Here is a 12,705-nt window from a genome sequence, read left to right as displayed (position 1 = left end):
AGTAGTGAACGTGGCAATACATGGAACTCTGTCAGCACACTAGATACTGATACCTATACCCTAAAATACCTTAAGACACAAGAACAATCAGAAACCTACCTGGAACTGTGTAATCAGGGAAGTCGATTTTTCCAAAACATTTATGTCACCAGCTTCCCTCTCATCTTCTTCATCTGGGAATGTGGAGCATAAAGACATAAAGCAATATACCAGACAATAAATGATAATGGAGGATAGTGCTGTTACACAACACAAACAAGTACATAGAGGAATGTATGTAGTGTCATTAGAAACATTAACTACACATTGTGCTGAAAATAAATCAATTATGGACCAAGCTTAATGTTTACCACAAGCTGACTATATTCTACTGTAAATGCTAACTTCCAAGTCCTTGGCATCAGAATGACTACTTTTAGCTCAGCAAAGACAATAATTACCCAGTGCAGCGAGAAACTGTGAGATCTTCGGCTGGTAGTGTAGCTGGATAGTCTGAAATATTTGCACCAAGGACTCCAAACATAGCAAAGAGATGTTCTTCCCTTTGTCCTTTTTCCCAGTTTCCTCTGCGGCACATGGTATTGAGGTGTATCTCCACATTAACACCCTGAAGAAGGGATGTCTACTGTTAGGAGAAATGTCTTCCATTATGATCTGTGTACATCATGTAGGAGGCTTTACCTGGTTATCTCACAGACGCAGTGGAACATTCTGTCACTATTCTGTCCGTCAGGTCCGTCTGTGACCCCAGTGTCCTTCAGCTGCTGGATTTTCTGCAGTGCTATGTTGACAGCGTATCTCATAAAATCCAAGCTGGATCGGAGAACACCAAGACTTTCCTCATGGACCTTCGTGCTGTCTCTGCAAGGAAGATAAACAAGATATAACCATTGTGCCCCAGGCACACAACCTCGTACCGGAATCAATGGACCAGTGACCATATGACAATGCGGGGTCCAATCATGCTAATAACAGTAGAAAGTATTGCCAGAGATGCACAAGGACCTGCTTTATCATTTGCGGCCTGGGCAGTCAGCTCATACACACACATTTGTGTGTATAATAGAAAAGCATCTTCTGAATCAGATAGCAGACACATACTCTCATGCATTACGGCTTTCTGAATAATAACCTAAGTAATCTGAGCTATTGTCCACTACTTCCCAGGAGAAAACCATTCATACATTTACAGAAAAAGAACACAGAGTACCTGAACAAAGCTGTCAGCAATGTGGAGACAAATCCCATAGACAACAAGCTCCTGTATGCTTTACCACTGCCGGCAGATTTCCCTTTTGCAGATTTGTCCTTTAAGATGTCAACCAGTTTGCTGTAGCACTTAAATATTCCAAGGATGTCTTCAAACTTACTTTTACTGAATAAAAAAAGAATTGTATGAATGTATTATTATGAACAGATCCAGAGAAAATGCATCTAAAAGCCTTAATATGAAATATTCAGTCTCTATATGTACAATGCCTCATGCTCATGTGTGGGAGGCCGATATCCAGCAGCACAGTTGATGGTCGGATATCGGTCCTCATTAAAGCCTATGGAGTCTCGCCACACCATGACCAGAAAAATATAGGACATGTTCTATATTACGCTGCACTACAATACTGGCAGCGCTCACTCCTGTATGCAGCTGTAGGTTCGCCCGGCTATGGCCCATATGTTTGTGTGCAATGAGCCTAAACCTTATGTTAAGTTTACTGTACATAAAGAATATATAACACAAGTATAAAGTTTTGTGCTGGCTTTTTATACAACCACTGAAGGACAACTACCATCAGGTTTACTATTGGTAGATGTCCAAACTAACCTGCTTTATTCTAGGGGATGGAAATATCTTTATAATCTTTAGGTACATCCGTATTAAGGTAGAAAATCACCGGAGTGCCTCTGGGCTCCACCATTGGATTACGTATGCAGCCTCCCTGCTCTGTACTTGGTTATCTGGTCCTGTGTATTGAAGTACAGAGCAGGGGGCCAGCTGGTGGAGCCTAGAGACACTCCGGTGATGTAACCAGAGCGCCCGCGGCTCATCTACATATGTTTATAAAGACTGTGCTACCCTAATACAGAGGTTACTGAAGATAGCAAAGATGTTTCCATTCCCTAGAATAAAGGACGAGCAGGTAAGTTTGGACATCTACCATCAGTAAACCTGCTGGAGGATGTTTTTTTTTTTTAACTGTGTCCACAATAAGATGTTGCTTTGAGAAACTGTAACTTAATCCAAGGGCTGTGGAATAGGTAAGCCATACTTCCAACTCCAAATTCACAGCCGTTTTGTGGACAGTCTAGCAGTTCTAAGATGAGAGTGGGAATTCCTTCCCAGTGCCATTTTTCTTTGACCTGTAGTGGAGGAGCTTCACTACTGAGCATGTACATAAAGTGCAATGTACATTCATCTCAACTAAAAACCTAGAAGTGGGGTGCACAACCAGTGGCCCACGGGCCACATACAACCTGTCAAGCTTCGAGTTGCAACCAGTCCAATGAGCACTAAAATAACTGACGGAAGCAAACATTGGTGCAGGAGGATGGGTAGCAATGAGTGCCGATGAGAAACCAATTTCTTACATATTTCTAGTGTTGGTCCATTTAATCACAATTCTGACTAGATTGAAATGGTCACCGACTCCACGGCCCTGCTAACTGCACATGATTCTTATAAAATCAGAATAGCAGAAGAGTAGTATTTTATTGGATGAACAGGAATATTTGAAGGTTAGGAGCAGGCAATACACAATATATATTACGATTTAAACTGTAGGGTGCAGCTCTGCACATGACCATGAAGTTAGAAATTAAAATCTAGGGCACAAAAAAAGTCACCAGATTAACTTGTTACCTGAAGTCTGCAGTGGAATAGTTGTACTCTATGAGCACCTCGCAGATTCCCATAACTAGAACTGCATAGTTATAATTTTTCATCCCAACTCCAGATGATAAAGAGAAGTCAGCAGACTTGTCCTGGTGGAGAAGAGAAGCTTTAAGATCATATAAACAGTAGAAGAGACAGTGATGGACAATGGGACATTAGCTTACATGTTAGCAGAAAGGGAGAAATAAGAGAAGGGGCTGCAAAATGGACAGCAGAAGTTAAGAAAATCAAATGCAATCCACCATTCAATAACAGTAATGCAAGGTGTTCTTACTTCCCCATTGTAATAGTGAATCTTACCAATTCAAACTCCTCCAGGTCACATTTGGTCATTCTCCTGGTTATGGATTCCAGTATTTCATCAATTTCTTGCTGACATGTCATATACTCTTCATCGTCATCCTCATCCATCCCCTTTTCCTGCAGTAAACTGCTCCTCTGTTTATACCAACTGAGGCAACAATGAATACTGCTCAGCAAGTGTGCCTAAAACCCAATGATAGTGATAAGAGGGATTTCATACATACAATAGGAACAAAGTGAAAGCCTTTACCAGCGCACCCAGATTAGCGTCACCCTGCTACTAGAACAGATGGCAGGGAACAACTCACTACTATAAAGAGGTAGGTACAACTTATAAGCAGGATGGCATCGCACCGGGTAGGATCACATAATATTTACTGCAGGCAACTGTACTGTATGTTCTGTCTCTACTGGGGTAAGGAACTCATCATTTTCCATTGGGGGAAAACTCCTTTCAGGTCACTTACCAAAGGCTCCTGCAAAATGATTTGTTCCTTTTGAGCAGTGATACATCTTTCCAGCTTTAATGGTGGCAACAAGTCAGGCTCTGGTTCATAATACTTCTTCAACTAAACACAATAAAGCAAGAAAAAAAATTAAACAAGGCAAGTACGTAGTTGTTTTTAAAGGGGTTTGCTCATGAAAGATAGTTCTCCAATTTTAATCCCTTAGTGATGTTTACACAACTAAGATCATTTTAAGCCCCTTACTTTACAATTTTACTCAGTTTTATTGCTGTTTTAGCTCATTTCACTCATTGATGATCAGTGCAAAACTCCGGGGTGTGGGCTGGGACTCTTCATGATTCCTCTGTGAGATGCTGTGTGCTGACAATGTGCTTAGATTATCAGGGTCCAGGTTTATCTAAACTTTCATTTAGCTTATGAACATTATACTAGTATCTGACATATAGAAAAAGAGAAGAGATAGATCAGAGATGAGATGGATATAACATGATAACACACTGAGCTCTGCTCCATCAACTAATCAATAAAACACAGTCAGCTCTGCTATAAAGACCTTTTCTGTCTGTAGCTTGTAGAGCAAGTCTCTGCACACTGCTGCTTGCTGGCAGAAAGTGCATGTGTCTGAGCTAGTTTTATAATGCAGGGGGAGGGGCAGGAGGCAGAGAGCACTGCAGTGTGCAGACAAGAGAAGCTATTCATACGAGGAATCCAACCATAGTCAGAAGATTTACTGTCATATCCAGGGATGAGCAAAATAGTGTACATCAGGACTGATAGAAACCGGTTTAAATTATATCTGTGAAATGCTGTATTTTTGTTAATAACAGTAATTAGAGAATACCCCTTTAAAGGTACTTTCCAGAACATAGAAAAAAGCATAAAAACTTACTATGTTCCAGAATCTGAAAGTACAAAAAAACTATTTATCTGCCCTGACTAAATATCTGAAAGTCTCCTACCGCTCTCCTGCATTACAGATCTGGTAAAAACGCATCTCTGGCTGCAAGAGTTGTAACCAAAATCCCTTTGAATCTCAGCCATCAATCACAGACAGCTCTAGCCATGTCATACTTGAGCCACCACACAATGATGTCATACCTGGGCTACCAGAGTATGTAAAATGATGTCATACCTGAGCTACCAGAGTATGTAAGATGATGTCATACCCGAGATACCAGAGTATGTAAGATGATGTCATACCTGAACTACCAGAGTATGTAAGATGATGTCATACCTGAACTACCAGAGTATGTAAGATGATGTCATACCTGAGCTAGCAGAGTATGTAAGATGATGTCATACCTGAGCCACCAGACTGTGCACAATGATGTCATACCTGAGCCACCAGACTGTGCACAATGATGTCATACCTGAGCTACCAGAGTATGTATGATGATGTCATACCTGAGCTACCAGAGTATGTATGATGATGTCATACCTGAGCTACCAGAGTATGTAGGATGATGACATACCTGAGCTACAAGAGTATGTAGGATGATGCCATACCTGAGCTACCAGAGTACGTAAGATGATGTCATACTTGAGCTACCAGAGTATGTAAGATGATGTCATACCTGAGCTACCAGAGTATGTAAGATGATGTCATACTTGAGCTACCAGGGTATGTAGGATGATGTCATACCTGAGCCACCAGAGTATGCAAGATGGGTCGGGCTAACTGGGAGTTCCGTCGAATCACATCATAAAAACCCTTAAAAAAATGTGAGAAGTCTGATCTAAATCTTTGTTCTTGTTAACATACAGAACAACCTATTAAATTACGAAACAATCTGTTACCTCATAAAGGATCCGTCTAATGTCTTCCTGCTGACTTAAGCATCTTCTCAAACATCCAAGTATTTCCAAACAAAAAGCTTCATTTGCTGCTGAGTTATAACGGGTATGGACATCCACCAGGACCTGTCAGGTACAGAAGAGATTATACACCTATTACCTATACCTTATACACCTTACCTCTATATCTAGGAAGAGGACAGATAGAAATAAAGTTACCTGGCTGGCACCAATGGCTTGGCTGCACTGAGACGAGGACAGGCTTCCTAGGACCTTAAAATTCTTTAGCAGGAGAAGGAAACCAGCAACAGCAGACTTCCGGGCATCTATCTGACTATAAGAAATTTGAAAGAAAAGTTCTGATATCATTGAGAATTAAGTGTAAACCTATGCCATACAATAGCATCAGACAAGACATATCATCACAGCTGCTTTACATGTTGCTGCCTTCATAATAGTTGCATCGTATGACCTTTCTATCTGTACACCTACCACTCACTTGGGTCATATTTATCCACGGATTTTCTTTTTTCTTTATTTTATTTTGCTCTTTACGACGATTTTATATTATCTTCCATCTACTAGAATATTTTTAGATGAAACAGTCCTGACAGCTTACCTCTATCAGTGTGTGTATACAGTATACTATCGTCCAGATGCAGACAATGGTAAATCTATGCAACTATATACTATTCAGCTGAATACATTGGAAGATGCTATGGAAAAATATAGGTAACACTATGAAGTACTGAAAATCAAGTAACAAATTTAAGTGAGCTGTAGAAGATTGCAATAGAAAAGAATCATACCTTGCAAACATTGCCTTCCTCAGGACTAGGATGACATTGTCCCTCACTGACACATTTATCTTTAAGAGTGGCTGTAACAAGAAAACAGGACAGAAGATTTTGTAACATTTCAATAATTCCCAATCTAAGCGTTTTTCAATTCTGGTCAGGTCCTGGCAAGGTCCTCAAAAAATCAAGAATGGTAAAAAGCGGGCAGCATTTCAAAAGGCCAAATTCCAAAAAGATGTGATTTTTTTTAACAAGTGTCAACGTTTCGGTGTCAAATACCTTCATCAAATACCTTCGTCACCTCTTGTTCAATAAAGTTCACCTCTTTTTGGAACTTGTGTAGTGCTGCCCCTTTTTACAATTTACATATGCATATATAAATATGTGTGTGTCAAATATATAAATGGCTTCCCCATATTATCCGCCATGTAGTCTCAATTAGTTGCCATGACATTGTCCCTAATCAGTGGCAGGCATCATTGTGCCCCAATAGTGTCATATCACCTAAATATGCATATTTTTTGTTTGGATAACCCAATTTAGCAACCCTACCTCAACAAATAATGCAATATTTACCTGTAGAGCTTTTAGCAGACCCAGGACAGTGGTGAATGGCAATTGGTAGAGATGGTCAAATGTAGAAGTCAGCTTAGAAGATGAGCCCTGCATTATAAGAGGTGTTGCAAATACAATGTCGGAAAGAAGGTCTGCAAAACATGTAATGGGATCTTATTATTCATGGACTTATTCTAAGCACAGCTGACTATTACTCTTCAGAACTTAAGAACTATTTACCAATGAAGTGACTTGTGGGAGAAGTTGCCTTAGTAATAACACGATTCAAAACTTGCTCCAAAATTACAGTTCTTATTGGTTCATGAACCTAAAAGCAGGAAAAACTTTTACAATTTTAAAACATTTTTAAGAAAAAAATATGTGGATATTGGTGAAATGAGAAAATTCAACAAAAACGTCACCTTGAAGGTTTCCAGTAAAATTCTGGATCCGAGCTGACTGGCCTGTTGTCCTGGTGATCCGAGTGTTGTCTCCGACACTTTGGCACCTGGCAGTACTTTAGGTCCATATGAATCCATCAAGAGAAATCCAAGCTCCACAAGTCCTTGGGTGACGTGGTCCCAACCAAATACACTGAGGAAAAAAACTTTCTTTACTTTATTATAACTAGAAAACAAAATTCTATTTTACAGAGAACATTCCCCATCCTCTTCCGTACCTGTTTTTCACGATTTCCAGAAGCATTGTAGAGACACAGAACGGCTGCGGTACTAAATCTCGTAAAAATTTTGAGCCTTGCTGAAACTGAAAGTCTTTAAAACCTTTTAATATGGTGCTTTTCAAGAAATCAAATACCTGAACAAGAGACATAAATCATCAACAAGAAGCGAGTCAGAAAAGGCTGAGCACTACATAGAAAGTTACATACTGGAAAAAATTTTATAAACTGTGCCATCGCTGGATCAACCCGAAACAGGCTAAAGATTTATAATATTATACATCTTTTAATATATATTACCTGCTTTTCAAATCTTTGTATTCTGGATACAGACAACAAGAGTGCAACACTAAAAGGACACAAGAATTTGCTGGAGTCGCCGTGCTGTGCAGTCTGTAGATTTTGTAAGAGAGACAACAGATAACATTACAATTAACAAAAGGAGATGGATCCATCAGCCTAAACCTCCCCATAAAAAACATGTACATAAAGGGGTTGTCCAGACACTAAAGTAAAAAAAAAAAAATCAAGTTATCCCCTATACAGGCAGTCCCCGGGTTACTTACAAGATAGGGTCCAGAGGTTTGTTCTTAAGTTGAATTTGTATGTAAGTCGAAACTGTATATTTTATAATTGCAGATCCAGACAAAAAAATTTTGGCAATGGAGTGACAATTGGAGTTTAAACATTTTTTGCTGTAATGGGACCAAGGATTATCAATAAAGCTTCATTACAGACACCTTACAGCCGATTATTGCAATCTGGGACTATAGTAAAGCTTCCAGAGAGCTTCTCCAGCGGTCAGAAGGGTCTGTCTGTAACTATGGGTTGTCTGTAAGTTGGGTGTCCTTAAGTAGGGGACCGCCTGTGCACAGAATTATCCCCAACTTGCTGATCCATGGGGGCTGAGTTGTGGAACGCACGTCTTAGGAGAACAAGGACGTGAACAATGCAGCTCCATTCACTTTCCATGGTACAACACTCAGCTATCATTGTCAGCGCCATAGAGATGAATAGAGCAGGGGACAGCATGTACGACTGGCTGCTCTGCTCATTTGGGATACAATGGACCTCCTCTGTCCTCCTGATCTGTGCCACCACTGGGATTTTTAACTTTTGTGGCTGGAGGATACCTTAAAAGGGTTGGCCACTTTACCTCATGTTTTTGTAATGTGTGTGTAGGTAAAATGGCCGCAGATGGAGGGTCATGTGATCTGTGACTGTCCATGAACAATCACCAGTTGGAGATCACCTGACCGTCCATCCTGTGGACTGGGGAGAACAATCAAACTTGATAGAATACCTTTAAGGGACAATCCAAATAAATCCATATTTGAGTATATAATGTATAAAGCATATCAGTCAGATTATCAATGTCTTACCTTCACCAACTCTCGGCCGAGATCTTGGTCAAATTTTATAGCGAAGACAATGTGCAAAATAATGGTGCCCTCAACCTGGCGAAGTTGTTCTTTTGGTAGAGTTGCATCAATCAGATCTAAAGAGCTACCAGTGGAGAAAACACATAAATCCAGAGCAAACAGAAAACATAGTCCTTATTCTGACCTCTGTTTTGCATAAGTAAAACAATAATAACGGGTGTCTTAAACATCTATTAAAATGTCAATTAATTTCAATGGACTTTTAATGGCTTCCATTAGTGTCAGTTCCCACAGGGGAATAAGTTGTCTTTTGTTTGATATACAATGTGCAGCATTCATTGAACCTCCAAGCTGCACATTACCCTCCCGTATTGTCTTATAGACACTACAGCAGTGTATGTTGTATGAGAATTATGGCAGCTTCTATACATTGGAGTTAAATGACAGGCAAATGTCAAATGTGAGCAACATTTAAATGCATTAGCAAGTATCACATGGTGATGACATCATCACAAAGGGGTATGGCAAGCGATAAATGGGATCCTTGATCAGGCAATAGGTAATATGCACATTGTTTGGACCCCATACACAGCAAAAACAATTGCGTTTCTGTTGAATATTAGAATTCTTCACATTGATACAATATACACTCACCGGCCACTTTATTAGGTACACCATGCCAGTAACGGGTTGGACCCCCTTTTGCCTTCAGAACTGCCTCAATTCTTCGTGGCATAGATTCAACAAGGTGCTGGAAGCATTCCTCAGAGATTTTGGTCCATATTGACATGATGGCATCACACAGTTGCCGCAGATTTGTCGGCTGCACATCCATGATGCGAATCTCCCGTTCCACCACATCCCAAAGATGCTCTATTGCAGTGATAGCTAACCTATGGCACTGGTGCCAGATGTGGCACTCAGAGCCCTTTCTGTGGGCACTCAGGCCATCACCAGAGATGACTCCAGGTATCTTCCTGCAGTCACAGACAGCCCGGGACTTGCTGTGCACAGAGCTATTTTAAAGTGACAGCTGTACGTGGGACTATTTTCTGCTTTATTGGTGTCCTCAGGGTGCTGATATCAATGAAAACTGTGACAGAGAAGGGAGTATAAATCACAAATTAAATTTCTGTGTTGGCACTTTGCGATAAATAAGCGGGTCTTTGTTGTAGTTTGGGCACTCGGCCTCTAAAAGGTTCGCCATCACTGCTCTATTGGATTGAGATCTGGTGACTGTGGTGGCCATTTGAGTACGGTGAACTCATTGTCATGTTCAAGAAACCAGTCTGAGATGATTCCAGCTTTATGACATGGCGCATTATCCTGCTGAAAGTAGCCATCAGATGTTGGGTACATTGTGGTCATAAAGGGATGGACATGGTCAGCAACAATACTCAGGTAGGCTGTGGCGCTGCAACGATGCTCAATTGGTACCAAGAGACCCAAAGAGGGCCAAGAAAATATTCCCCACACCATGACACCACCACCACCAGCCTGAAACGTTGATACAAGGCAGGATGGATCCATGCTTTCATGTTTTTGACGCCAAATTCTGACCCTACCATCCGAATGTCGCAGCAGAAATCGAGACTCATCAGACCAGGCAACGTTTTTCCAATCTTCTACTGTCCAATTTCGATGAGCTTGTGCAAATTGTAGCCTCAGTTTCCTGTTCTTAGCTGAAAGGAGTGGCACCCGGTGTGGTCTTCTGTTGCTGTAGCCCATCTGCCTCAAAGTTCGACGTACTGTGCGTTCAGAGATGCTCTTCTGCCTACCTTGGTTGTAACGGGTGGCGTTTTTGAGTCACTGTTGCCTTTCTATCAGCTCGAACCAGTCTGCCCATTCTCCTCTGACCTCTTCCATCAACAAGGCATTTCCGCCCACAGAACTGCCGCTCACTGGATGTTTTTTCTTTTTCGGACCATTCTCTGTAAACCCTAGAGATGGTTGTGCGTGAAAATGCCAGTAGATCAGCAGTTTCTGAAATACTCAGACCAGCCCTTCTGGCACCAACAACCATGCCACGTTCAAAGGCGCTCAAATCACCTTTCTTCCCCATACTGATGCTCGGTTTGAACTGCAGGAGATTGTCTTGACCATGTCTACATTCCTAAATGCACTGAGTTGCCGCCATGTGATTGGCTGATTAGAAATTAAGTGTTAACGAGCAGTTGGACAGGTGTACCTAATAAAGTGGCCAGTGAGAGCTTAATAAATGTTGCTCATATGAAATTAACAATAACATGTAATAAAATAGGGAAGATGTGATTAAGAAAAAGCCACTATAAAAAATAGAATTTGATATCAGACAATTATTAAGTATCTATTTGTGATGTAACAACATTTCATTTCTTATGTTCATAGTGTTTAACTGCATTTTCCAAAAGGCATCTCGATCCAAAAGAAGCCTCCTCTTAGGTCATCCCCATTCAAAATTTTTGGTTTACTTACTCTTCATTCTTTTCTTCCACCATCAACTGATGATCTAATTCATTGAATACACTGATGACTCCTTCTAAGATGTTCTTCTTGCTTCCCTAAATTAAAATGAAAGACAGACAACATTCGGTAAATTGATTTGATCTGAGAACCACTAACAATCTGATCACCAGCTCAAGACAACAGTAGTCCCAATACTATACTGACACAGATATAACTGCATGATGGTGGTTATATGTATTGTATGATAGCCCCATTCTCACTATACCCCATTCCCAATAATGACTTACCTTTGCAGAAAGTAGCAGCAACTGGTAAACCAGCGGAGGCATTTCTTGAAGATCTACCTTAGACAACAGTCTTAAAACTTTCTCCACAACGAACTGAAGTTCCTCTGTACTCAGCAAAACGTCTCTGAAAAAAAAAATTTGTTAATGACCACTACGTGTCCTGTATATCTGAAACAGGATAATATGTAGAAGTCAGCTTCTCATCCTCCATAATATAAAGTGTATTAGGTGAATATCCTCTACCGCACTAGTGCATGTTCACACAGAAACTCTGAGCTCATATATTTATATGGCGGAGAATGATATGGTGACATCTGCCAGGCAGCTTTCACCCTTCATCACAATCCAGCTATGAGATGAGTAACTATCATGTCTGACAATTTGGTTACTACTGACATAGCAATGGAACTTTTAGACTATGTGTACAAAGAGGTACTCAACATAGAAAATACATAAGAATCAGCATGGGAAAACACTTCTGAACTCTGCCCCCTATAAAATGCCTCCTGCATGCTTCCTCAATGTACAATCTTCTCAGCTTCTCCTGCTCAGTAACATGCTGCCAACAAATTGGACACTATGTAGTCTGCCAAGCTCCTCTTGCTCTATAAAATGACATCTGCAGATACAATACTATTTACAATAAGCTCACATCCTTCTACTCTACAATATACTGCCACCAGATAAATCACTAAACACTGTGCAATCTGATCAGCTCTTTTTGCTCTATAACACTGCAAATAGGACAGTGCACAATCTGCTCAGCTTGCTCTATAACATGCTCCATGCAGATAGAACACTATGTATAATCTGTTAAGCTCTTCTTGCTCTACAAGATACCGTCTGCCCAGTGCACTTTGCTGTATAATTGTGCTGCCTGCAGATAGGAAACTATTATCCACTGCTCTATTACATGCTGGCAATAAACTGGACTGCATTTTCTTGGTGATGGGTCCCTTTCAAAAATGTATCATGTCCTCCAACAAGACACACAAATATAAGAGGATAAAGCAAGTGCGTCCACTTTTGTGAGCATGCTCATTTCATGTGACCTGAAAGCCATATCCCACTTCAGCAATTTATTTTATTTTTATTGTGTTTTCTCT

General features: G+C 40.5%; 1 protein-coding gene across 3 annotated transcripts in view; it reads right to left on the bottom strand.

Moving 5' to 3' along the window:
- FANCI (FA complementation group I) overlaps positions 1–12,705 on the bottom strand; it is a 29,158-nt gene that overhangs the window by 7,632 nt on the left and 8,821 nt on the right. For all 3 annotated transcript variants that reach the window (XM_072148489.1, XM_072148492.1, XM_072148491.1), the window contains exons 8-26: positions 11,600–11,723; positions 11,322–11,407; positions 8,868–8,991; positions 7,786–7,878; positions 7,486–7,622; positions 7,229–7,400; positions 7,047–7,134; positions 6,828–6,958; positions 6,264–6,334; positions 5,674–5,788; positions 5,458–5,580; positions 5,303–5,371; positions 3,661–3,762; positions 3,191–3,376; positions 2,858–2,979; positions 1,211–1,375; positions 682–861; positions 441–607; positions 100–173 (exon numbers count right to left, since the gene is read on the bottom strand). In XM_072148489.1, coding sequence (XP_072004590.1) covers positions 100–173; positions 441–607; positions 682–861; positions 1,211–1,375; positions 2,858–2,979; positions 3,191–3,376; positions 3,661–3,762; positions 5,303–5,371; positions 5,458–5,580; positions 5,674–5,788; positions 6,264–6,334; positions 6,828–6,958; positions 7,047–7,134; positions 7,229–7,400; positions 7,486–7,622; positions 7,786–7,878; positions 8,868–8,991; positions 11,322–11,407; positions 11,600–11,723 — 2,329 coding nt within the window. The remainder of the gene's footprint in view (positions 1–99; positions 174–440; positions 608–681; positions 862–1,210; positions 1,376–2,857; positions 2,980–3,190; positions 3,377–3,660; positions 3,763–5,302; positions 5,372–5,457; positions 5,581–5,673; positions 5,789–6,263; positions 6,335–6,827; positions 6,959–7,046; positions 7,135–7,228; positions 7,401–7,485; positions 7,623–7,785; positions 7,879–8,867; positions 8,992–11,321; positions 11,408–11,599; positions 11,724–12,705) is intronic.

This window comes from Engystomops pustulosus, chromosome 4 (genome assembly GCF_040894005.1).
Source record: "Engystomops pustulosus chromosome 4, aEngPut4.maternal, whole genome shotgun sequence".
Lineage (NCBI taxonomy): Eukaryota > Metazoa > Chordata > Amphibia > Anura > Leptodactylidae > Engystomops > Engystomops pustulosus.
This window is presented reverse-complemented; position numbering and strand designations above follow the sequence as displayed.